At 34.4% G+C, this 26,849-nt stretch overlaps 1 protein-coding gene across 6 annotated transcripts; it reads left to right on the top strand.

The window, feature by feature from the left end:
* The first annotated feature begins 150 nt into the window (after positions 1-150).
* On the top strand, positions 151-25,340 carry CROT (carnitine O-octanoyltransferase). 6 transcript variants are annotated; one of them, XM_012721092.1, is made up of 18 exons: positions 151-213; positions 818-909; positions 3,029-3,162; positions 4,521-4,645; positions 6,751-6,932; positions 7,099-7,223; positions 9,287-9,395; positions 13,128-13,221; positions 13,602-13,727; positions 15,034-15,135; positions 17,906-17,989; positions 18,071-18,178; positions 18,400-18,530; positions 20,482-20,605; positions 21,433-21,511; positions 21,605-21,698; positions 21,822-21,941; positions 24,482-25,340. In XM_012721092.1, the coding sequence occupies exons 3-18, from the start codon at positions 3,048-3,050 to the stop codon at positions 24,600-24,602; spliced, it is 1,839 nt and encodes a 612-aa protein (XP_012576546.1). In that variant the 5' UTR covers positions 151-213; positions 818-909; positions 3,029-3,047; the 3' UTR covers positions 24,603-25,340. The 6 variants fall into 6 exon arrangements, with proteins under 6 accessions (XP_012576546.1, XP_012576547.1, XP_012576545.1 ...); XM_012721093.1 differs by having other exon boundaries at positions 157-241; XM_012721091.1 differs by having other exon boundaries at positions 157-382.
* The last annotated feature ends 1,509 nt before the right edge of the window (positions 25,341-26,849 follow it).

The raw sequence follows: 26,849 nt of genomic DNA, 5'->3' as shown, positions 1-26,849 counted from the left end.
GAAAGGCGGGCCCGGCCCCACTAGCGCGCAGGCCCTGTTGGTCCGAGGCTGCCAGCGTGGGGCGGGACCCTCGTGGTTTTCGGTCCAATCCCCGCGCCCCCGTGGCCGCGGGGCGGGACTCCTCGCCTTGCTGTCCAATTCCTGCTCCTCCGCCGCCCTAAGGAAGCGGGTCGGGGCGACTGTCGCTGTCGCAGAGTTGGTGAAGCTCGGGCGGTGAGGACATTCAGGCCCTCCTGCTTGGGTAGAGCTGCTTGGGTCTCCTAGTCCTCAGGCTCTGGGACTAGGGCAAGTTAAATTGGTAGAACAGAATTAAGTAGTAGAACGGTGGAAGAACCAGGGCTCGGCCGTTGTCATCAGGAAACTCCCGGCCCGGATTGGAAAGGTGCCACCGAGGTTGGGCCGCTGGGCTAGTCCCTTTTGGTACATAGCTGGGTTTTCTCACTTACTGGCCTCTCGAGTGAACAGAGCTGCCTATGGATTGGTTGGAGGCAGGACTTCTTTCCGACCTCTGGTCGCCCTCTGCTCCTCTAGCCTCTATAGCCAAGCACTCGTATATGTTACCCTGCCACAAACTGCTGGCACAGATACCCTGGCAGCGGGAAGTACACTGTATCTCCTTCTCTAATGGAAGGTTATATTTGGTTAATCCTGAAGTAGTTTTTCTCCAGCTTTTAGCTGATGTACTTTTTGGAAGTGTTGTGATTTCGAAAAGTTTAGCTGTCAAGCCCTTGATTGTCTATTTTTAATATCCTTTCAGCAGTTTTTATATGTTTTGTTTTTTGCTGCAGAGTTAAACTTGTTTTTTTCCTTCCCACAGTCACTAATCTAGTTGAAAACTCATTGAGCTCAAAACGGAATTTTGTTGAAACAGTCTCCTTCCAGTGCTAAACTGTTTGCCTGAGGGTTCTGGTATGTGATCATCTATTCTTTTATTTATGTTGATTCTCTGTTCCACTTTGAGTTTGCATCTTACTGCCCCCAGAAAAATCACTGTAATTAAACCCAGTCACCATTTTCTTCTGAAGGTGTATATACTTCTTAAAATAATATTATTTAATAGTCTTGGTGGTTGAGTACTCAAAACAGGTAATTCTTCATGAAAAATTTACATTTTTAATGTGTTCCCTTGATGAGTTAAGATTGTAGTGGGCATGAAATTTGCAGTCTTGACCCCTTCTAGAGTCTATGAGTATCAAGGAAGTACAGAGAGAATGGCTTATCTTTTCAATATATATTTATTAGAGTACTATTATTTCTATAGCAATCTGTTGCAAACTTTAACAGTTGAAAATAAAACTAGCATCTCACAACTTTTATAGTTTTGAAGTTTTGGTAGACATATTTGGGTACTCTGCTTAGGAGTTTAAAAAACTGGAATAAAGCATTTGATAGGTGGGTCTGGAGGTTTGGGGGAGGAATCTGTCTCCAGGAACATTAAATTATTGAATTTAAGGTAAATTGTGCTATGCAAAAAATATAGAACTATCACTGAAGTAGTCATCTCAGAGTCACAGGTTCTGGGGATTCAAAAAAGTAGAATCATGGTGCCATTCATTATGCTTTGCATAATATGGTCATCTCAAACTAGGTTACTTTGTTTTATAATGTGCTTTTGTAGGCACTAAGGATAATAACAACTCTAATTTTATGGTTATCTTCTCTCTATATAAGATAATTCATTTAAAATTAGTTGCCTAGGGCGTTTGGGTAGAAGTTGGCATATGGACCCAGCTTTACCTTTCTATGAGATCTGAAGCCATGTTTGTGAGATATGAAGAAACAGGAACAATGAATTCTTGGTTAGACCTCATTTTTGGATTATCTCTTTAGGCTAAGCAAACCCTAAATAAGAGAAATCAAAATACAGTGGCACAAATATGTTTGTTGGTTGTTGTGTGTGTGTTTCCAATATATTTAGAGGGAGCAGTCTAGGAGTAGTAGGAAGAATCTGACAACTTTATACATAGCTACTATAAATTGGTCCAAGGTGCTGTTCCAGTTGGTACCATTGCTTAGGTAAGTATTAAAAAAAGACAGCATGGGGAGAACACAGGTAGCCTTTATACACAGAAGGCCACAGTTTACACATATATCACAAAGCTGTACTGGAGACTTCGAGTAAGCATAGGAAAGATACAGCCTATGACTGTATAGCCAGGTCCAACTTAGGATTCTGTTAAGAAGTAGAAACTTCACATTGGCTGAAAATAGTCTCTGTGGCACCCTTGTTTTTGATCATCTTTTATTGTGTAAACTATCTGTATTTTGTTGGATTTTGCTATTAGTTTGAAAAATTCATATTTTAAAAGACTGAAAATTCTTGTTTACTGTTAAAGTTTCTTGATTTATGAACTGGTCTTTTAGTATGTAATTTAATTTATAAAGACATAGTTGAGAAATCATATAGCCACATGCTATCTGAACAGTTAGGTTACAATAGCTTGTCTTGTGATTTATGTATTCTGTAATATTTTGTGACTGTAGCTTGATGACTCATACCTCTTGATATTTTATTCTTTTAAAGTTCTTTCAGTCCAATACTCTTTTTCACAAATGTAATTCCTGCCTGCCCAGTTAGGTTTCCGCAGGTGACTAACCCTTCAGCAGGTAGCTCATTCTATAGAGAGAAAATTATGACCTGGATGAGTTGATTTGACCGCAGATAAGTTGCAAAATCTGAACTTTGGTTTCTTCTAATGTAAAATGGCACTGATTTACAGCTTTCCAAGAAAAGATGAAGATTAGGAAGATAAATACATTTAATACCTACCATAGTATTTAGCAAATTGTAGGTGTCAATAAATTATAACTATACTGGTCCCATTGATTGCTTTTTGACTTGTAGCACTTAATGTCTACATGCTTTTCTTTTTAAATTGATGCCTTTTTCTGACACATTTATGATTTTCTTAGAACTGAGACCAAGTCCTGGATATATTGTGATCCCCAAATATCGATGTAGTGAATTGGATGTAGCATATATAAGCCTATTTATAATCTTGAAGTTGTAAGGGCTTTGTTTCTTTAGTTTTCCTATTGTGATTATCATGGAAAATCAATTGGCTAAATCAACTGAAGAGCGAACATTTCAGTACCAGGATTCTCTTCCATCACTGCCTGTTCCTCCACTCGAAGAGTCATTAAAAAAATATCTTGAAGCAGGTATGTTTGTAATCTCTTAGTAGTATTAATATATTAGCTAACTAGGAAACTCAAAACACTTAGAAGTTGGTGTAGTCTAATTGCTTTCTCCTCTAGGATCATGATAATTAAAGTATCCTTAAAATATCCCCAAACCTTTTCTTTTTTTAAAACTTGATAGTACTATATAGGCTTAAAATAAAAAATAGTACTCTCTTGCCTAATTACCTCCAATCTCCTCCCTTAGTCATACATTTTGAAATATTTTATTCTGTTTCTTGTATTTCTTTTGCTTCTGACTCCGTTTACATAGAAGGCTTTTGCCTTAACTATCTGGAAATCCTCAGTCATTCATACTAAAGAGTCAAATATGAAAAAGAAAGGGCTTCATAACTAGTGTGTCTTTTGATGATCTTTGTTAGGCAATAAGACAGAGATCAAGCAGTTCCATTAGGGCATAGCCCAGTATGATTATTCCTTTCTCTCATATTGAGCAATTTTCTAAAGAGTTCTCTCACCTTTTTTTTTTTTTTTTTTTTTTTTAGAAGGCATCAGCCTGTACACTCATGTTTTGGGAACTAAGTAGAGTAAGTGGGCTGGCAGGATCATTTTTCAGCATGTGCACATTTGTCCCTCTTTTTTTCAGTACAGGCTAGAATATATGCTTTGCTTGTTTGGTTCAGCTTTGGAGAGTAAGCCTCCATAATTCTGCTAGTATTGGAAGGAGGTTACCTTGCTTTATAGAATGGCAAAGGAGCTCTGTAGGAGTTTGTGTGGCTGGATAGTTGCCTGACTTTTGCTTCTAAAGGCTTCTACACAGTCCTCTTGTTTTTGACCTCACCTTACCCCCTGCCTTTTGAACTTCATGTGCCATGAATCTCTCTGGTATTGCACTGGGAAATGAATTTGCTTCCTGATTTCTGCTTTACTCTACCTTTTCTCCCACTATCTTCCACACTCCAGATCTGCAAAGTCAAAGGCCATTTTCTCATGCTTTTTTTAGTTGACCAAACACTAGTTTAACTTGTCTGCTATCCACTGTTCTTTCATTTTCTTTATCCATGTGGGTTTATACCTTTAATACTTTATTATCATTTTATTTTCTAGAAACAAGAAATGTATGCATTCGCTTCATGTTAACTGATATTTTGTAATTTCTTTTTCTCATATTACCTGAAAATTCTAGTTTCTTTTTTGAGCAAATTCTACTAATTTTCATGTAGTAAACTATTATAATTTAATACTTGGATCTCATATTTAATAAAACCATTAATTGTTTTCTGTAAGTAAGTCTCAAGATTGTGAAAGCAATAATAATTGAGGTGGGTTGCTAGTATTGGAATATCTAAATAACTTAATACATATTTTTTTCTTTATAGTAAAGCCATTTGCAAATGAAGAGGAATATAAGAAAACTGCAGAAATAGTCCAGACATTTCAAAATGGAATTGGAGAAATATTGCATCAGAAGTTACTTGAAAGAGCAAAAGGAAAAAGGAACTGGGTATAGATGTTACTGCATTTAAAATTAGAAAATTGGTGATACTTAAAGTGAAAAGTAAAAATATGCATAGCTTTCACTTTTAACTTATTATTGTAAAGATTCTTGCAACCATTGTTGTCATAATCATCATAAAAAATTAATAAATCACTTGCCTTTGGAGAATTTCAGATGTTGTACACGGACTCCTCTCTTTTATAGAGAACTTGTTAAAATATGTATTTCCTGGGACTAGAAATTCTGATTCTGCATTCTGGAATGGAGGCCCAGAAGTCTTCATCATAGAAACTACTCTGTGGTTCTAACATAAGTGATCTTGGATTATTCTGTGCCTCAACTGTTCTATATCTTTGCCTTGATTATTCTGTGCCTTTCACCTAGAATATTAACAGAGAAGGTTTGAGATAACGCATCTCATAGGGCAAAAGTCCTGCTATGAGAATCTATAACACGCTGAGAACAGAAAATGTTGAAAAGAGTAATCGATGTTACCCCTAGATCATAGAGTAGCATAAATATTGGGGCTTCCCTTAACTCTCTCACTGATTTTCCAGCCTTGTGTGAAGCCAGATGATTACATATCACCCACATATGTAAGCATTCCCCATTTACCTGCTTGCTTCTTTGATCTCTTTATTTTTTTTTTTCTGTTTAATTCTAAATGAAAATAAGACTGCCTTTAGAGCTAGGCTGTACCTTTGTGGTGTAGTCCCTCTAGGCATCTCATCGCACCACACGTGGACTCTGAATAATCTTTTTTAAAGACACTGTAGATTGCACTTCAGAGAAACATTTTGTTCAGCTAATCATGATAAACGGGCTTGTCATAGAAATATTTAAATAGTGCTTGGGAGAAGTAGGGTCACTAAAAAATTGCAGTGGAGAATGATTTTGAGAAGTTTTATTTGGTTAGGTAGCTTGAGAAACATTGGCATAATAATAATTGAGGAACTCAATAATTATTTTCCAAAGAGAATCTTTCTGACTTCTTCTGCTCTACTGCTTCTCTTGTAAGAACCAGGAGATGAGTCTTTATAATTAAAAAAACATTGCTGTGGCCTAGAAGTAATGATTGTAACTGTTTCTTAGTTTTAGATATAAAAAGCAAGTTGACTTTTCCATCAACCATTGGTACTATGATAGAATAATAAAATGTTATACCTTTACACTTTCCTTTATTTTCCAGTCTTGAGCCTTGAATGATTTTAATTAAAGTTGTTCTAACTGAGTCCTTTTCATTTATATCTTTTTCTGAATGGTTATAGTAAAACATCAGTTTCGTGGAAAGGGCTTCAAGGAATTTGATGAGATTTGCTCACCTAGACACAAAATTCAGTTGCATATTTTGAAAGAGGGACACAGAAAACAATATTAGTAGAAATCTAATTTAGTTTTAAGCCTACTGAAAAGTTTTATGTTTCTTATTTAGTATTTCAGTTTTTGCTTAAAAAGCAAAAATTCTAAATGCCTTAATAATAGTAAAATGAGGTAAGAATTTTTTTTAATATCTATTTTACCCAAGTACAATATGAGGAAATGTACATTTATGACTTTTACATTTGCTATCTCTTTTTGTCAGTGTTGTCTTATTTCATATTTTCGATAATAAAGGTAAACTCAATAGAGTTTAAGACCCTATAATCCCAAAAGAAAGAAATCATCACGGTAGTGTTTGGGGGGACCTCCCTGGTGGCTCAGAAGTTAAGTCTCAGCACTATCAAGCTGTTACTAGCCATTGTAGCATGAATCCAATTCCCATCTGGGGAACTAACCCAAATAGCACAGCAGACCTCCCCTGTCTTACCTGTAGCTCCCTGTTGTGTATTTCTGTTAATCCACCTGTTCTGCTCCCAACTCTGTCTCTGGTGAATCCTCTCACAGCCCCTACACTCTGGCCTACATGCCAGTTCTTGTATACGTAAATCAATAAAAACACATCTTTATAAATATTTTTTTTGGTATTGAAGATGATTTAGATTAAGAAAATGTGTTCCTAAATGTTGAAGAGTAAAGAAAAATATCTTTAAGTATATCATTTTTTTTATTAGAAGTTATGCACTTAAATATTATATTAAGATCTTTAAGCTGATGTTCATAATTTTTCCTAGCTGGAAGAGTGGTGGCTGAATGTTGCCTACCTGGATGTTCGTTTACCATCACAATTAAATGTCAACTTTGCCGGTCCTGCAGCCCATATTGAACACTACTGGCCTCCGAAGGAAGGCACTCAGTTAGAAAGAGGAAGTATAAATCTTTGGCATAACCTGAACTATTGGCAGCTCTTAAAAAAGTAAGGATACTTGTATGAGCTTATAAAAGATTTACCAAAGGTCTAAGGTGGCAAAATGTTAAAAAGTTTAATTTACTTATTTGGGGATGAATACTACATTTATAACTATTTGGTTTATAAGTTTTAAGTTTGAATTCTGAATCAAAATACCTTTTTTTTTTAATAGAGAAAAATTGCCTGTTCATAAAGTTGGAAATACTCCTCTAGATATGAATCAGTTCCGAATGCTATTTTCTACCTGCAAAGTTCCAGGAATTACAAGAGATTCAATTAAGAATTATTTTAGGACTGGTAAGTAGAAAGCACTGGTACTTTTAAAAACATTGGTATTTGAGAAGTCTTGCTGTGGTTCCTAATCTGACACTGGAGCATGCTATTTTGAAGAAATATTTCTAAATTAGATTCTGAGTAATACTAGGCTTTCTGTGGGCCTTATTGGGAATAGATTTTCTAAACTATGCTTATTTGATTCTTTGCAAACTTGATGCTGTGTTGCATATTTGAGAATTTAAATTTTAGTTAAAGAGTACAGTTACAAATCAGAGTGTTAGAAAATTTGTAGCATATAATTTGATTTTTCCTCAAAAGTCCTGATATGAATAACACACTGTGAACCCAGTATCTGCTGAAAACAGCAGGTAGACATTATGGCCAGTTTAGTAAGATCAGCTAGAATACATTACTTGTGAAGATTAGTACAAAGTTAGGTAAGAATAGGAGCTAGAGATAGGAAGCTTGATTAGTGGGAACTATGCAACCCCCAAGCAATAGCCCCTGGTTACTCCACCCTATTTTGCATCTAGCAATGATAATGCATCCTGGACAACACATCCCTACATTCCTTCACATACTTGCCCATCTTCTCTGAACCTGGTTCTAAATAAATATGAGACTACCCATGGGTTGGGCCTGCACTTTTTAAGTTATAAGCCCTTCTAGGATCTCTGACTTGGACTTCAAGTATTCTTTCATCCTGCACTCCTCCCAATGATGCCACCCCCAGAGGTGACAATGAGGAAGAGAAAATTGACATCGGAATAACAGTAGCAAAGAGGGACAATAATATGTACATTAGCTAAGAGCTAACATACACATTGTAGACTTGGTTTTGATTTAGTATTTATCACTTACAGTTATGTCTGTGGTAACTCTTTTTTTTTTAAATAATAGAATAGTTTATTTTTACATCATTTTGTTCCTTTTTCCATCTCAGTTGTAATCCCCGTGGGCTACCCATCACCAAATCACCCGTGTGCCATCACTTTTGTGCACTTGCTCCTCCTACCCCCATTTTTGATCCCATTCCCCACTCCACTCCCGTAAAATGTCTCTGGTATACAGTTGTTCATTATTATTATTTTCTCTCTTGGTCCTTTATACTATTGCTATGAATAAAACCATCTAGTATTTTTCCTTTTGTTTCTGGCTAATTTCCCTAAGCATGATCTCTTTCAGCTTGCTGTGAGTGGCATGAGTTCATATTTTTTGATTGCTGAGTAATATTCCATTGTGTATAGGTATGTGGTAACCATTTTAAGGTACAGTATATAAAATGGGGATTCATTAATTTAATTATGTGCCTTGTGATACAGGGTTTTAAACTGATATGTTTATATTCTTGAATGTATGGCTGTGTGAGGAGGTGTAGATATGGCTAAAACTGAGGAAATACATAAACATGAAAAATACCAGAATTAGTGATGAATTCAAATCAGTAACTGGGTGACTTTTATAGACTAGGTAGTCAGAGAAGGCTTTTCTGAGAATCTGCGTAAGATAGATAAGCACAGGAAAAAAAAAAAGTATATTGTTTTGTTTAGTTCAGTTGGTCTCTGGCCATAAATTTGAAGGATAATTTATGTAGAGCAGATTAGTCAATAGGAAGAGGGGCAGTTTTAACAGGTGACTAGAAAATAGAGCATATACTACTTTGTAATTTAGTTAAGGCTTCAGACTTTTAGTTAATATGAAAATAGATACCATTGGTGGATTTTAAATTTTTTTATTATTTATACTTTATATCATTGTTCATTTTTGTGCAGTGTTTACTTTCTCTTCTCAAATGTAATCCCCTTAAAATGGTTCACCCGTGCACCATCACCATAGTCCCTGTGCTCTTCTCTCTCCTGTTTCCATCCCTCTCCCTCCCTACCCCTGCAGAATGTCTCCATGGATTTCTAAATGGACAGGTTTCAAGAGCATGCATTTAGTTCACAGTAATTGAAATTCTAACTAACTTATGAGTACTTTTGTTCATATGATGTATTTGATGAGTATTTGATAAATAATGCAGCAGTGCTACTGGATATAGTGAAAGATTTAAGTTTTGTTTTTTTTCTCTATTCTCTTTCCAGAAAGTGAAGGGCGTTCTCCAAGTCATATTGCAATTCTGTGTCGAGGCCGAGTTTTTGTCTTTGATGCAATGCATGAAGGAAGTTTGATCACCCCACCAGAGATTCTCAGGTTTTCAAGCTACTTTCTTGAATTTTGTTAGATTTTAAGCTTTTGCTTAAATTAAAAAATAAAATTTCAGAGATACCTTTTTATAAAGTGATAGTACATAAAAAAGAATTTTATATATGTTGATTTAAAAAATCGATTTCTAGTTTAATTTTTTTGGAGGACTTTTTAATGTCTAAAAATCATAATTGAAACTTTGAAAAACTTATAACCCAGTGCATGTCCCAAGTCCCGTACCCTGTTCCTAGAGGAGGGCATAGTGCTGCCCACGCCATGAGCCAGGACTATGCCCTGCAATGTGTGAGTCACTGTGCTCGTAGAAGAGGAAAACCCTGACTCTAATACTTGCCACAGAACTAATCACTGTACTAGCTTGGTGTAGTCTGTCCTTTCAGATACATTGCACTGAATTTATATGCATGTTAAGATTTCTTTAAAAAAATAATATATATGTATATTTCATACAAACTGTGTATTAGGTACATACAAGTAGCATGCCCATAAAGAAACATATAGAGTACGTATATATAGTATTACTTTGTGTATGTATTTTTTTTAACATATAATGAAAAAATGTAGAATGTACATGGAATTATTTGATGAAGCCCCCAGGTACTCACCTCAGAGTTTCAGTAGTTGTCAACTCCTAGCTTTTTTTTGTAAACTCATAGTTTTGTTTCAACTGTATCTCTTGTGCTCTTTCCTCACACACCTATGGATTATTTTAAAGAAAATTTCAGACACAGTATCTTTTTCTGGTAAATATTTCCTTGTGTGGGTAAAATACAAGGACTCTTACATACATTAGAAGAGCTACTAAACTAAAACATATACAGTGTTGTAAACTGCTATCACCACACTGAAAATAATTTAAAAATATTTTCATTAACACTTTCCCTACCCACCAAAAAACAGACAAGAAAAATCTTCCACTCTTTCAATTAGCCTTCTATGGAAATTGTATATAAAAGACAGAAATTCCCAGTCTCCATAGCAGTTGCATGGGGAACCTTAAAAAGAATACAAACACTTAGCACCCAGGCTCTGAGAAAACAATACTCTGAATTAGCAATTGTGTTATGATGGATAAAGATAAAATATAGGGAATTATCTGAAATTATTTTTTTTCTTTTAATTTGTAGGAGGGCTGCAAAGAGATAATTTTTTTTAATGTACATTTAGTTTGAGTTGTTGGCAGAAATTGAGCTAGAGATATTCTGCAAGAATTTAAAAATTTTGTACCGGAGACTTAGAGAAAAATTTGGGCTGGAGTTTGAAATCTGGTTGTCCATCCATTACATAAAGATGATAGTTGAAGCTATTTTAAAAATAGATGAAATTAACAAGAGAGAAAACTGTAGGGAAACCACTGACATGAATTTGGGGGAAGCATACATTTGACACTGGAAGAAAGTGAATGGTAAATGACAGAGCCTTGAGCAGTCAGTGAGGTAGGTGGTCACAGTGGAACAGTGTTGTAAACTGCTATCTCCACACTGAAAATAATTTAAAAATATTTGGCTGCAGAGCCTGACAGAAGATATTTAAATGTTATTATGAGTAAAATTAAGTCTGAAATAATCTACTAGGTTTTTTTTTTTATGGTGTGCTGTTGGAGACTTAAATAAGCTATTTACTGATTAAGTAAATTTAGAGAAAGGGGGAAGTTGGAAACCAGGTTGTGAGGAAATATCAAGTCCAGCGTATTTTAATATATGATTCTGAAATGTAAATATTGTTAATACAAATCTTTGTGTTTATCATACCAAAAACAGGTGTATGGATAGCACTTATTATTCCAAATTAAAGGAAAGAAGGATTGTTCTAGTTATCAAATCTGTTTCTCTTTTTATCTCAACAGAGAATTTTTTTATTTTCTGTTGAAGTAACACATTTTATAAGAGAATTTATTTTTTTCAAACAAATTTGTGGAGGTGTGACTGACATGCAAAAACTGTATATTTCATATATGCAACTTGACTTGTCTGAAGACAAGGAAGATAAAACCCAGAAGTGGGATTAGTAGATCATATAGTAATTTTATTTTTAATTTCTTGAGGACCCTGTTTTCTATAGTGGCTGCATCCAATTGCATTCACATCAGTGAAATGTAAGGGTCCCCTTCTCTCCACATCTTCACCAACACTTTTATAAATACTTGTCTTTTCAATAATAGCCATCCTGACAAATGTGAGAGGTACATTCAGTTATTATTAATATTTTGCCATTGAGTTTTAGGGAATCTCTATATTTTAGATATTAACCCTTAACAGATGTCTGGTTTGCAAATATTTTCTTTCATTCTTCAGGTTGCCTTTTTTTCATTTTGTTTCTTTCACTGTGCAGAAGCTTTTAGTTTGAGGTAATCACACTTGTTTATTTTTACTTTAGTTGCCTGTGCTTTTAGTGTCAGATTCAAGAAATGATTGCCAAGACCAATGCTGAGAAGTTTTTCTCCCATATTTTCTTATAGGAGTTTTATTTCAAGTCTTACATTTAAGCCTTTAATCTATTTGGAGCTGATTTTTGTGTATTGTCTAAGACAGGGATCCAATTTCTTTCTTTCTTCTTTTTGGCCTGTGATGATCCAGTATTCCCAGCACCATTTATCTGAGAGAATATCCTTTCCCTTTTGTGTAATCTTGGCACTATTATGGTAGGTCAATAGTTAGCTTTATATGTATGGTTTTATTTCTAGGCTTTCTGTCTGACCCATTGTTCAATACATCTTTTGAATCCTATAACTTTGTAATGTATTTTGAGATCAGGAAGTATGATGCCTCCTATTTTGTTTCTCTTATTCAAAATTGCCCTGGGCTGTTCAGAATTTTTTTGTCATACCATATGAATTTTAGGATTTTTTTTTCTATACCTGTAAAGAGTGATTAGATTTCTGGTAGGTAATATAGTAAATCTATATCTCTTGGGGTAGTATGGAAGTATGGACTTAACAGCAAAGATTTGGGTAATTATGTGAGCTTTAATTACCAAAGCTAAGATGCTATTTTAGATTTAACACATTTTTCTGGTGACTTCACTCTGATAATAATCGCCTTTTATAAGCTGACCATTTCCCACTTAATATTACCAAATCAGGGGGCAGGAAAAATTTCATAGTCAAGACTTATTGCTGGCAAGTATTTTCCAGTACTACATGGTGGTAAACAGGTAGATTTTACGATGGTAGCATTCAGAATTTAATGTCTATGCCCACCATAACCACAAACTGTAGAAACTTTATTTGTACTTGAAGCAAACTTAGTAATGTGCAAAGACAAGCAGGGAGAGGCAAGGCAAGTTTTCCACCCCCTGTAAGAACAGATGTTACAGTGCTCATCTGCTCCATGAGACACTATTGTCTTGAAATAAAGAGGAGGACATTTTGTAGCAAGTAACTTACTTCTTCATAAGTGTTACAGAAGTAATGAAGGATCAGATGAAATGATGCAAATGAATAATTTTATTTTTCCAATTATGAATGATGAAGCCACAAATAAGGGATGGTGACCAATAGTATCATTAACCAAGTTAACTAACTCACCCTGAGAAATCCTAGGAAGCTTTAAATAGAGGTAATTTTCATCATGTACCAAAAACCTCTGCAGGTTTTTGACTAGTGAAATTGATTTTTTTAGTGATAAGAATTACTACCTAATGTGACCTATTTAGAAGGACATAGTAGCTAGTGACATACCTGTGCTCATTTGTAACCCTCTGTACTTAATCTTCCATAAGGCATTTGACCTATATCCGCAAGAAATGCAACAGTGAACCTGATGGACCTGGTATCGCAGCATTAACTAGTGAGGAGCGAACTCGATGGGCCAAGGTTGTAACTCTTTTCTTTTCTTTTTAAGACTTATTTATTTATTCATACAGAACTGGGGTCCAAACCAGAGGTGCAGGGGTGCAGACACAGAGTGGGGAGCAGAACAGACAGATCGAGGAAGCACACTGCCGAGGGGAGCAGCTTGGCGGGTCTGGAGAGGTCTGCCAGGCCATGTGGGTCACCTCCGGGGCGGGGGATCAAACTCGCATTGAAGTGGCTGCGGCTGACTTGCAGTGCTGTGTCCTAACTCACTGAGCCACCAGGGAGGGCCATAATTCAAACTTTTCTTAATGAGCCTTTTCCCCAGCAAACTATTTTGAGTTTTCTAGATATGTTGTGTTCAATATGTGACATTTAACCATTATCTCTTTGACTTTTAGGCACGAGAATATTTGATTAGTCTTGATCCAGAGAACTTGACTAAGTTAGAAAAAATTCAGAGCAGTTTATTGGTATATTCCATAGAGGATAGCAGTCCTCAAGTGACACCGGAAGATTACTCCCAGGTACTTACCTATCTTCATCTGTTACTTCTTCCTGCAAATTCAGTTGGTGTTCTCGTGTATATATTGAAGATGAGAAAATCTTTTTTCTTTTTTTATATGCAGCTCATAAAATTTTTTCTTAGTTGTGGTGTCTACATGTTCCAAATTGAAGCTTATACATAAATAACACTCAGCAAATTCTTGCCACATTGTTCAGGTACATTTAGACATATTTTGCATGCAGTCTAAAGTAGGAATGTTGTTTGACTCTCACCTATCATTGTTTCCCACTTTTTTTTTAATTGCATGTATAGAAAATTTGACAGGACACGGGGCCAAATGAGTTTCTCATGCCAAAGGTGACATGAGAACCGCCGTATAATCTGTACAGGTGGTGCCTAACACCTTACATGTCGAGTTCTGTCCTAAGCATTATAACACTCCTGAAAGGAATTTATTATTAAGTTTTGAGTCTCATTTGTTTAAAGGTAATTGTGATCTATGTAATTTTTCCCTCTGGGACAACAATATTATTTTGAGAAATGATAAAATGTAGTAGTATATATGTAGAAGTCTCATAGTCTTTTGAAAATAGTTACTAATTTTTTTCATACTACATTTATCTATATTAAATAATAGCTACAGGATTGAAACACCTGGTACCTTAGAAACTAAATTTTCCTCTTCTTTAGCTATATATTTTTTAAACAGGAAATTCACTAAACTTCTTGGAGAAGAATATATTTTAATATAGTTTTTTAAATTGCAGTCTACAGTTTGAAATACATTTATATTAAACCTACAATATATACAAACACATGTGTGCCCATACACACATAATAGAATTTTCACAAAACTTTTTATTTGTCATGTAGCTGTAATTAAAACTATTTTATTCTTTCTTCCTTTAAATAATTTTTATTGTAATGCAATAAAGTGATTTGAAGACTAACTAATAGGCCAAAATTTATCAAGGTCTCTTACATTACTCAAGTTGGAAAAAACTTGCCTTTCAATTGTGTGTCCTCTGAGCATCCATGGGTATTATACCAGCATTCTCTTTTCCGATAGGATTTCTTAACTTGAGATTTTGATAAATATCTAAAGCTAGGGCAAGAATAATTATTACCACTTGAGCATGACTATTAACCATTTTTTAAAATTTGGTTTACCTGAAAAGGAAAAATAAAAAGTTAGACCAAAAAGTACATAGCTAGATAGAAAGAAATGTAGATATAGATAATAGCTGTATAGATAGGCAGTTTAAGTTATAATTACATATAAATCAAAATTAAAGTTATTTTAATTTGGAAGTATTTTCTTTCAGGCAACTGCAATGACCCTTATTGGAGATCCAACAGTGCGTTGGGGTGATAAATCTTATAACTTGATTTCCTTTTCTAATGGAGTATTTGGCTGTAATTGTGATGTAAGTAAACGACTAAAGTGTTTTTGCCATTTAATTTTTTAGGTTAATTTAATAGCAATAAAATACAAAACTTAGACTGTACTGTGACAGTATAAATAAATAATTTAATTTAAATTAAATTTCATGACTTTAGAGTAAAAGGTTTACTTTAAAATTTGAGGGAAAGAGTATAGGACAACTTACTTTCATTTATATAGTACAGCTAACATTTGGTATCTATTAGTCAAGTAGAATTTACGTATTTTTTTTTAATGAAGAAGAAGGCTATTAAAATCCTCTGTTATCTGTTGATAATTATAATCTATTTGAAAAGATACTGAATAGCATTGATTGTCTATGCACAGAAAAGTATTTGTAGCTATGTTCTAAATTTACCTAGTAATTTGTAGCTTGTTTCCTAAAAAGACAAGTGATCTTTGAAACTTTAAGAGTTGTATTCTACTGTATGATAACTTGGACAGGATGTTATATAGTTAAATAAGCATAAGTTGCTATCCTCATCAAGAAGAAATCATCTTTCCTGCTTACTTCCAGACCCTTAGACTTTTCCGGTCCATTCTAAACTGAACTTAAAATTTGTCACACTCCCTTGGTTGCCTTGTCTTGCTTCCCTGGTTTAATAGTTTAATTGACCAATTTTATATAGGTAACTTGCTTTTCCAGTTTTTACTTTTGTTCTTATTTTTTGTGTTTTTCTATATGTTAAATTGTTCAAACTAGATGTTATATTTTAAATAGGGATACATTGCTGTTTTCATCAAGAAGTCATTTTTCCTCCCTTACTCCCAGACCTTGTTCTACTTTGATTTTTACTAAGAGCACCAACATTCTTTAAATTCAGCATAAAAATAACTTTAATGATCTTTTCTATCTCTGAATAAAGAATATTGGCCCCATAATGAGTGTACATCTTAGCACAATTGAGATTTTTTCCTCTTGTGTGTGAACTTTTATATGTGCATGCATTAATATCCACAACTATTTAAAAAATCCACTTGATATTCTGTTTCATGTAGGTTTCCCTTATAACTGAAAATAATTACAAAAAATACAATTTGATCTATGTAAAACATCATTAGTAATGCTACATTTATAGTAAAGCTATCCTTAAACCAAAGCCATGTTGCTGTTCTTTTCTACTGGTGCTTGAATTTGTGCTTTTGTGATTTTACTGTTTAATCACATTCTCCCCTCAGGATTTAAAATGCTGGGGTCAGGTCTTTTGTCTTTAGTATATAGGTTTTGTTGTAAGGTTTTGTGAAGGGCACATAGAAACATGTAATAAACAACAGTTGTTAGTAACATCATTTCTAGTAATAGCTGTGGAACAGGTTCTACAATAAGCACTTTAGAAGTATTATTAAAATCATTTTTCACAGCAGCTATATGAGAAAGGTTATTATTATCCTCAGTAACAGATGAAGGAATTTACGTAAAGAATTAAGCAGCTTTCTCACAGTTGCACACCTAGGAAATGATCCAGTTTGTACCCAGTACCAAAATCCATTTTTAAATAATATTTTAAAACATGTTGTCTCCATATAAATGAAACAAAAAATTAAAAGTTGTTTGAACAAATTCAGCACCAGAAAAGTATTTTTCATATTTCTTATACATATTTTAAATGTATAATATTTTTAAATTGATTATTAATTTTACACTGAGAAATAGGTGGACATTTAATTAGAGATTAATGCAGTTGTCTTAAGTTAAAATATGTGATATCTGTGAAAATTCTTTCTAAAGGTTTAAAGCATTATGCACTGTGAGATGCAATTAGAAAAGGGGTGTTTGTCAGTGACCATGAGTATTGTTGAGTATTGCTGACAGGATAAGTGAGCTGTTCAAACAACATGTACTGACTCCATCATGAGTCATTCCTAATGTCATGACTGGTATCTACTTGGTAACACTATCTTTCACTTCTGGGTCATGAAATAGTGTAGCAGAACTGTGTGATGTTAGAGTGATAGACACTTAATTGCTGCCTGAAACTGGTCCGAAGTTTTAGGATCCCTTCTTTCTCTCCAGGGCTGAGCGTCACATTCAGTTCACGGGTTGTAATGGTATACTGGTAGCATTAACACAGGGGGAAAAATCTGATATAATTGTCATCAAAAGAACATGAGAAAAATAAAGCAAGAAATTTGTCTTCCAAAATAAATGATGAAAAAATTCACTAGGTACAGCTCTTTCTCTAAATTAGCTGTCAGACCTGCAACACCCCTGTAATTCAGCCCATTTACCCACATTCCCTAAATTTATATCTGCTATGTCTGAACTCTTAGAGATATATACCCAAAATCATTATACTTTTTAATGTTTACCAGATGTGCCATATGTCTTTACCTAAATTCACCCATCCTCAGTATGACCTTCAAGTAGTCTGCCTTCTCCATCTTCTGCTCTACAGCGCTTTAAACCAATACCAGAGCACCTTAGCATTGCACATGTAGCCTTGCTTGACTTCAGGACAAGCAGGAGTTGTTTCCACTTGATGGTTCACATTTACTTTATACACTTCTCTGTCACTTCAAAGGCCCCAATTAGGTGTTTCCAATTTAAGTTGTTTGTTCTGTCTTAGAAGATGCAATACAGCAACTACTGACTATAATGTGGGATATCCATACCTTCCTCAATTAAGAGACCAGGTATTTGAAAATTGCATACTTTATCATGTGTTAGAAGGGAGGGAAAGTGAAAATAAAATACTGGGGTAGATTTTTACCTTGACATTAAATCTTCAAATTCTTGTGTATTTTCATTTCAGCATGCTCCTTTTGATGCAATGGTGATGGTACACATCAGCCATTATGTTGATGAGAAGATTTTAGAGAATGAAGGAAGATGGAAGGTATGCTAAAGAAATATTTCACCCTTTTTTTCCTAATAATTTTATTGATGTACTATTTTTTTAAGTGTTCCCTATTTTCAGGGTTCAGAGAAAGTACGGGATATGCCACTTCCAGAAGAACTTGTTTTCACTGTAGATAAGAAAGTACTAAACGACGTCAGTGAAGCTAGAGCCCAGTATCTCAAGCAGGTAGATGTTACACTTTTTTCTTAGTAATGCTTCTTCTTCTAACTGCCATGTACAGAAGCTTGACTATTATCCAAGTGTGACAGCAAGCACATTTTTAAATTATAGCTTTAATACTGTTAACTTTTTATGTCTGACTGCTTTAATGCAAATAATAATTGAGGTATCTTTTGGCTTTTCTCTTTAAGTGATTTTTCACTGTTCCATTTAACTCTTTTTGTCAGGCATCTGACCTACAGGTTGCAGTGTATGCCTTTACGTCTTTTGGCAAGAAGCAAACCAAAAAGAAGAATCTTCACCCCGATACATTCGTTCAGCTTGCTCTTCAGCTGGCCTATTACAGACTTCATGGACGGTAAGCACCATTCATTCTTCATTTTTAGAATCATGAAGTTCAAGGGAATAACTTTAGCTATAGCTATTCCATCCTAACACCCATGTTTTTACTAACACTATTCCATTTAGCACTGTGCCCTAATCTGTGCTTCCATCATTATAGTAGACTTTAAAAAAATTAAACTATGTTTATTGAAGTAGTTTGTTTACATCATTATATCTTTGGGGACTATAGGTTTAAAACCCTACAAATATATTTTCTCAGCATGTCTGCAGTCTACAGTGCAGTAGAGTTTTGATCTGTGACAGATTCACAGTCTTTCCTTGTTTTTCCTGGCCTTAGTACTTTCGAAGTGTCTATCCTCTTCTAGAGGGACTTTGCTACTCTGTGAAATTCAGATCTTTTGATTTTTCTCTGGCAGCTTCGTTTGCTAATGGGTTCAGTTTGCTATAGTTTTGTACATTATCCAGTCTTTATTCATTTTTAAAGTAGAAGAGATAATAAATTGTGGCCTTCTATACCCTAAGGAGAAGTGAAAGCTCCTTGAAATTGTTTTCCCCCATAGTTATCTTTAGATGGAATGTTTAAATGACTGCATTTCATGTAGTCATCTATATTGTCAGGCTGTTTATTTTGCTTCAACTTCTGTTTTTGTTGTTGTTTTTTTATCTTCTTTTGAATTCATAGGGCTTTTTTTTTTATTCTTCCATTTTCATCTCCATTGTTAGCTTTACTTGAGTTTTTTTTCTAGTAGTTACACTAAAGTTTACAAAATACATTTGGCTTTCTCTACCTTCAAATACTGTCCATGTCAAATATAAGAACCTTAAGGGAAAATGCTTCTATTTTCCTTCTCCCACTATTTGTGCTGTTGTTGCCATACTTTATACTTTTAAAGATTTGTTTATTTATGCATACAGAAGTGGGGTACAGGCCAGAAGTGCAGGGCCAGAGAGAGGATTCACCAGAGACAGAGTGGGGAGCAGAACAGGCCGACTGACGAAGTACACTGGGGAGCAGTTGGCGGGTCAGGAGAGGTCTGCTGTGCCATGTGGATCACCTCCTGGGCCAGGGATCAAACTCATGCTGAAGTGGCTTTAGCTTCTTAGTGTTGTGCTTTAACCCACTGTGCCACCAGGAGGGCCCTGCCATGCTTTATACTTTTATATGTGCCAAACCTCTCAGTGTTATTACTTTTGCTTTACACATTCAATCATCTTTTTTATTGTAATAAAAATATGTAACATAAAACTTGCCTTCTAACCCATTTTAAGTATAATATTATATTCAAAATATTATGAAACCATTGCCACTTTTTAAAAAATATTTTTTATTCAATCAAAAACTCTTTATACATTAAGGAGTAATGCTCTATTCCCATACCATTTCTCTAGCCCCTGATAATCTCTAATATACTTCTGTCTCTATGAATTTGCCTGCTGTAGATATTTCCTATAAGAATAAAAAAATATGTCATTTTATATCTAATTTGTTTCACTTACAATGTTTTCAAAATTCAATGTTGTAGAATCAGAGTCATTTTTATAACTAAATAATATTCATGTGTATATGCATACATATTCACAACAGATGTATAATATGCATAAACACACACACACACATACCATAGTTTCTCTGTTCATCTAATTGACATCTGGGTTGCTTGACCTTTTACCTGTTGTGGATATTACTGGATGAACATTTGGTGCAAGTACATGCTTGAATCCCTATTTTCAACTGTGTGGTTGTGTAGTAATTTTAACTTTTTGAGGAACTGTCAAAATACTTCCCATAGTGGCAATGCTATTTTACACGCCCATCAACAATAGACAAATTGTTCATTGTAGTTGTGAACTAGTGTCTTGTGGTTTTTGTTTTTCCCTAATGACAAATGAGGTAAAGTATCTATTCTTGTGTTTTGCATATCTTGTCAAAGGACTATTCATGTAATACATTTCTTATCTTATAGCCCTGGTTGCTGCTATGAAACAGCTATGACAAGATATTTTTATCATGGCCGTACAGAGACTATGCGTTCATGTACAGTAGAAGCAGTTAGGTGGTGCCAGTCCATGCAGGACCCTTCCAGCAGTGTGAGTATTTGAAAAGAGAAAACTAGGAGAATTTTCAATTGTTTGAAAGCAACTTTGACCCTTAACTAACATCTTTGAGTCAGTTTCCCTGGATAAGGGAAATACTTTCAGTATTTATTTCCTCGAAGTTTTCAAAACACTTGTTCATACATGGAAAGAATAAGAAATAGAGAATTCCTAAAAAGCTCATTTGTATACGTCTTTAAGGAAAATATATCCAGTGCCTTAAATATTTCACTACTATTGATTTAGCTTTAACGTAACACAAGTAAAGTGCAGACTCTTCCAAAATGCCTTTCAGAGAAAGCTTTCCTCCATGTGGTTCAGTGTTGTAGCAGCCACACATACCTGTTATATATTAGAATCATGAACAGCTTATGTATCTTGCTTTGTACTTTTTCTAAAAGCACTCATACAACAGGGTAGTTTCTTCACACTGCTGCTTTGGTATTGCATTTGTTTCCCTAATTTTGACACCATACACGTGTTTATTTAATTTCATGGAAATGTTTCATTACTGATTTTGTTACAACTATGCTTTATTTTCATATCCTAGTTGCTTCTGTCTAAACAGTTGGTAATGTCACTTCAATACTGCCCACATTTCCTGTTTTCCTGTCTGGGAAAGAAATCATCAAGCTATGTAGCATATAGGAAAGTCAGTAGAAGAAATGAAAAGACATGGAAGTATTTGTTTCGAGGTCTTTCTAGAAATCATCTTTTCTCTTAGAGAGTACCCAGATCCTAATTATATTGACTTCAGGTTTTTTTTTATTTGTTTTGTTTCTGTACAGTATGCTATTGAAATGTCTTGATTTTTAATGCAGCTTCTTGATCAGCAGCAAAAGATGTTACAAGCTTTTGCAAAGCATAATAAAATGATGAAAGATTTTTCTACTGGAAAAGGTAGTGATGTTGGAATTATTCTAACTTTTAAAAAAAAATTCTTTCTTTTCTTGAAAAATTTTTTCTAACCTCAGACTTGGGATTTCATTGCAGGATTTGACCGCCACCTTTTAGGTTTATTACTCATAGCTAAGGAGGAAGGCCTCCCGGTCCCAGAACTCTTTACAGATCCACTCTTCTTCAAAAGGTGATATAATGTATAGTATCTAAGACCCATACTGCCTTCAGTTTGCTTTTTCTTGAATGTTAAAAATTCTTCAGCAACAGATAAACTTCTGAAGCCTAAATATCTTTTCTTTCTGCCACACAGTGGAGGAGGTGGAAACTTTGTTCTCTCAACAAGCCTTATTGGATATTTTAGAGTCCTGGGAGTTGTGGTTCCCATGGTACACCAGGGTTATGGAGTTTTCTACCACATCAGAGATGACAGGTGAGGCTCTTGTTACTTTTACTTGCGAAAGCATACGAAACCTATCATTTTTGTTGAATGTCTATCTTTACTACATTACAGTTCTCATTGAATTTGTCATCTGTCACCTGCCACACTTATCCACACGTGTTATATTTGTGTTTCACTGTTCTGCTTTTGAGGTACTTGTTTAACAGTCTTTTGGATGTTTTGTGCAGAATACCATTTAAGGTTTAACTCAATAATCATATCGCCCTCCTTCTCAAAAAGCAGTATATGTGTTAACATAGTTGTACCACCTAAGGTAGTTCATGGTAACTTCAGATAAAATTTGACTGTCTATTAATAATGTGGTATTTCATGTAGTCAGTCATACTAATAATGAGATTAAGTTATAGTAAGAAAAAGTGTTTTACCAATTCAGAGCATTTCATTTGGGTTGTAGGAAGTTTGATATAAGTTTGTACAAGAAAAAGAAAATAATGAAATCTAAGAGGTGATTAAAAGGTAATATGGAATTGATAACAAGGCTTGGAAGGTTCTTTCAGACAATCTGGCAATCTCTTCATGATGTCTTTCACAGGATGGGAGACTTTATAAAAATATTTCTAAGATGGCTAATTTAGCTTATTCGAATAAGAAGACAGTGGCTTGGAGGCACTTCAGATGGGATGCAAAAAATTAGAATGATAATATGACATTTCAGTTTCTAAGATATTATTTATTTATTTTTTCTTCTTAAAGACTTTGCAGTCAGTGTTATTTCTCAAAATTTTACCCATCTTTCTCTGTGAAGTGTGATTTGTGTATTTTCCATTACACCAATGGTACAATACTTGTTAGCAGCTAAGTCCTTAAATGATACATTCCCATAGCATTCAATTTGTGTGTCCCAATTTATAAATTAAAAGTTAATTGATAAAAGTTAACCATGGATCTTATTATCCATTTTAATAATAGTCAGAGGTCTAAGATCATTAGACACAAAGACTAAGTAAGCATTCTAACATACTTCCTGAGAAGTAATGGATTCTGCAATGGATTCCAATTTGGATCAAGGTATACTTCAGTTCTCTGACATAAAAAATAGGCATTTAATGAGGCTTTTGACTGTTTCCAAAGTATACTGTATATTGATTGTGTATGCTATTACTAATTTAGATCAAGTTGCAAATCTTTTTGCATCTTTTTGTGAATTTCACCTTCAGTATTATTTCAAGCAATTCCCAAAGCCATTAAATGTACTTTGAGATACTTTAACTGTTGAATAATGTGTAGCCTTATTGATTTCCATAGTTTAACTACTTCCCTACTACCTCCAGTTTTCTATCATTACAAGTAATGTATAGTATGTCCTGTTCATTTCATCACACCACTGCAAACTCTATGCATTATGAAACATTCCTTATAAATTAGATAAGCAAAAATAATTTTAATTCTTTGTTTACTTATGAAGCAAACATTTTTCCTTTATTGGCATCTGTGTACATTTTGTGAATTGTGCATCTAGAAAAGATTGCTATTTGTTTATATAATTTTGGAAAGCAATGAAAAAACTTTAAAAATATAATATTTTAATAGGAATTAATCTTTGCAAGGAATTAGTTACTACTAAATAGATATTTGAGAATTATATACACTGTATAGGTGTATATGACTAGTGATAATCAATCACTAGTGGGAAACAAAGCAGAATTTCTTATGTGTTCAGTCCTGAATATCTGTCAGAAAATATAATCCATTCACATTGATTTCATTGTTATATACTTGGCCAGAACATGTTTTTATTTTATTCTGCTAATGTAAAGTACCTGTCAAAGATATAATGTACTTTTTTTTTTGTTACGTGAAAATTGCATGGTTTTGATTAAAACCAATATTTTGGTTTGAATTTGAGCTTACTGCATTTTTTGCTATAGAAAATTTGAGTGTCTGGAAAGGGGATCCAGCCTGGTTTAAACCCCATAGCTTCCTGGGGTTACTTTTAAATAAGGAATTTTTCACCAACAGGCTTTGGACAGAGATGGTAGAAGGCTTGACTTGACTTGGTTCAAGAAAGTTCGCATAGGCTTTTCTAAAAAGTACTTTTCTTTCCACTTAGCCTTTTTCTGTTTTCTTTGTTACCCTGTTCAAGTACTATATTATTATTCTTTTTTAAAAAGTTTGAATTTCATTAGAAGTAGCCACATAAATTCATATTTCAATTCATTCAATTTAGGGTACCTTAGGACAATTTTTTTTTTATTTATTTGAACAAGATGGGTTTGCTTAACACAGCAAGACCTTATTTATTCCAGAGCAATCTTGAGAGGTGGCTAATTTTTCATTTCCTGTCATCCTTAGGTTCTAGTCACATAGTAACTTGGATGTTCCTTGCATTATATAGATGTATGAATTTACCTTTAAATGTCTTAAGTGGCATTTACCTAAAGTCAACACATATGCTGAATGCATAGCCTTATGGTCTAAAGGTCACATCAGTATTCACCAACCCCATTTGGAGCCTTTTTGTGCTGTGACTTTTGGATAATAGTTAATTATGTATTATTTTTGCTTCACAGGTTTCTTGTGGCTTGTTCTGCCTGGAAATCAAACCCAGAGACTGATGCAGAAAAGCTAGTTCAGCAGATTTTTCGTGCTTTCCATGATATGATGCAGCTGATGAGCAGTGCTCATCTTTAGAGATTAATTGTTTATTAAACACCTACCAAAATCTTTTTAAACTGGCTTCTGGGAGTGGGTTGGTGATGTGAGACTTGAAGGGAATGCATTAAATGTAGAAATTAGAAGAATCATGCTTTCTAGAAATATATTCTGACGTAGGAGGTAGAAATATTTTCAAGCTTCCTCTGATGCAGCAACAATGCAAATTATGATAGAATGAATGTAGAACTATGCAAAGGTTAAGCCTCAACAATGCAAATTTAAAATTATAACAATACAAGTCTTACTCTAATGTTTAAATATTTTTGTCGATACCTACATAAATTATAAATTGTCTCTGAGCATCAATGTAGTTTTATCTTTCAAGCACTTTAACATTTTCTAGTTTTCCAAGGGTATGAAATATATGAGCAGATGGTAATTTCCCTGAAATCAATGACTTCCACCTTTACCACCACGATCTAAGCCTAATATGTTTGGGGAAGACCACTCTAACCTAATGGTGATCTAATAAAGAGAGTTTCTGTTAACAGACAGAAGAATTAGATTGTAGTAAAAAGTACATCCTCAGGCACACAAAAATCCTTAACAAAACCTGTTACAGTAAATGTAGTTAATTTTTTGAATATAAAAATAAGCACTTATACTTGAAATTAGTTGTTAGTTACTTAAGAGGATTAAATGTTAAATCAGATGCTCAGGATTTTAGTTTTCTCCTCTGTTCAATTTTGTAGTTTCTACTTTCAGAAAATAAAGCTTCCAAAATTATATAGTTTCTTGTTTTGTGTTTAATTAAACTATTTCTTCCTGTTTGACCTTATACTTTGTGATCTCTGTAATATATTACTGTATAACACACTCAGAACTTAGTTTCTTAAAACGTTATTTCTTATTATCATGTCTATTGATTGTGCCCTGTGGGTTAGATGTTCTTCTGGTCTTGCCTAATTATTTTTAGGAACTGCAGTCACCAGGATTGTAGACTGAGTCCAGAAATCTAAATGACCTCACCTACTTCCTGGGAACACGGTGGTTGGGACTTTTTCTCCATATCGTCTGTGCAAGGAGCTTAGCCGAGACTTCTGTACTAGGCAGAAGGCACACTCCAAGAACACAAACTATCAACTGCTAGGCCTTTTGAGGCGTAGACTCTGAAGTCACATGATATAACTTTTGTATTCTAACAGTGAAACAAGTTCAAAGGCAGTCCAGAGTAGAGGGATGGGGGGGAAAGTATCAGCTCTTGCTAAAAGGAACTGCAGAGTTATTTTGTAAATGCAAATGAGTGAGCACTAGAGTCTCATGTGATTCATTGGGAGCTGTATTTTTACCTATTTACCAACAGAATTATGGTATTGTTAAACTACTGGTTATATACATCTTTTTAAAAAAATACTATGTTCTGAATTTGGTAAGACTGGTTTATTATTTCTTTGTGAAAATATTAAACACTGGGTCTTAGCATTTGATACAGCCTTATGTTAGTAAGAATCAGGAAGATGAACTCTGAACTAAGGACCTAGTTCAGAATTAATAGTACAATTTTGTAGACCTGAAGCTAGGGCATTTGGAATCATTAGTTGGCTGTTTTAAAATACTCAGGGTTGATTATTTTAGGAACTAATTCCACCCTTGCAGAGAAACCTCATGTCACTCATGCTTCAACATGATGGCCTAAAGTGCCTGAAGTTAAAACTCACCTGGAACATGGAACACTTTTTAACAGAAGTTACTAGGTCTTACCCCGTACTGTTGAATCGGAAATTTCCAGAGGCAAATGTTCCAGCATCCTCCTCAGGTAAGTTTAGGAATAATTATACCACAGTAGGTTGACTTCTGCTCACTGTGAGTCAGTGTAGCTATAGACCCCTCCCCCTGCTCTTCTCTTGCTTAACTGAAATTCAATTTACTGATAGATAACAGTCACATAAAAAAATAATACTTTGGTAATAACTATTCTGTTACAGAACTCAGGATAGTTTACTGACTTAAATTTTCTGCCAAAGCAGAAAATTAGGAAAAAAATTTCAACGTGGTTAAGTTTACAAAGGTTACTTAGGATATGTCTTCTAGTTCTTCATAATTCCTTCTTGAGGGAAAAATGCAGTTGCCATAGAAACGCATTTTATTGCTGATAGTCCCAATGTTATAAATGGGATTAAGAGATAATATGCTCAATTTCCATTGAGTTTTAAATATTATTAAAAAATGCTTTGCTTCTTTCTTGCTTGATGGAACACATATATCCAAAGGAGGATCTTGCTA

The sequence above is a fragment of the Condylura cristata genome, unplaced genomic scaffold, assembly GCF_000260355.1.
Source record: "Condylura cristata isolate star-nosed mole 26May11 unplaced genomic scaffold, ConCri1.0 scaffold00005, whole genome shotgun sequence".
Taxonomy (NCBI): domain Eukaryota; kingdom Metazoa; phylum Chordata; class Mammalia; order Eulipotyphla; family Talpidae; genus Condylura; species Condylura cristata.
Note: the sequence above shows the minus strand (reverse complement) of the source record. Positions and strands in the feature narration are given on the sequence as shown.

Coding starts and splice junctions, on each gene's coding strand:
- CROT (XM_012721092.1), top strand. CDS start 3,048: ATGGAAAATCAATTGGCTAAATCAACTGAAGAGCGAACATTTCAGTAC. Junction 7,224..9,286: donor TAAGAATTATTTTAGGACTG/GTAAGTAGAAAG, acceptor TTCTCTTTCCAG/AAAGTGAAGGGCGTTCTCCA. Junction 13,222..13,601: donor AGCGAACTCGATGGGCCAAG/GTTGTAACTCTT, acceptor TTTGACTTTTAG/GCACGAGAATATTTGATTAG.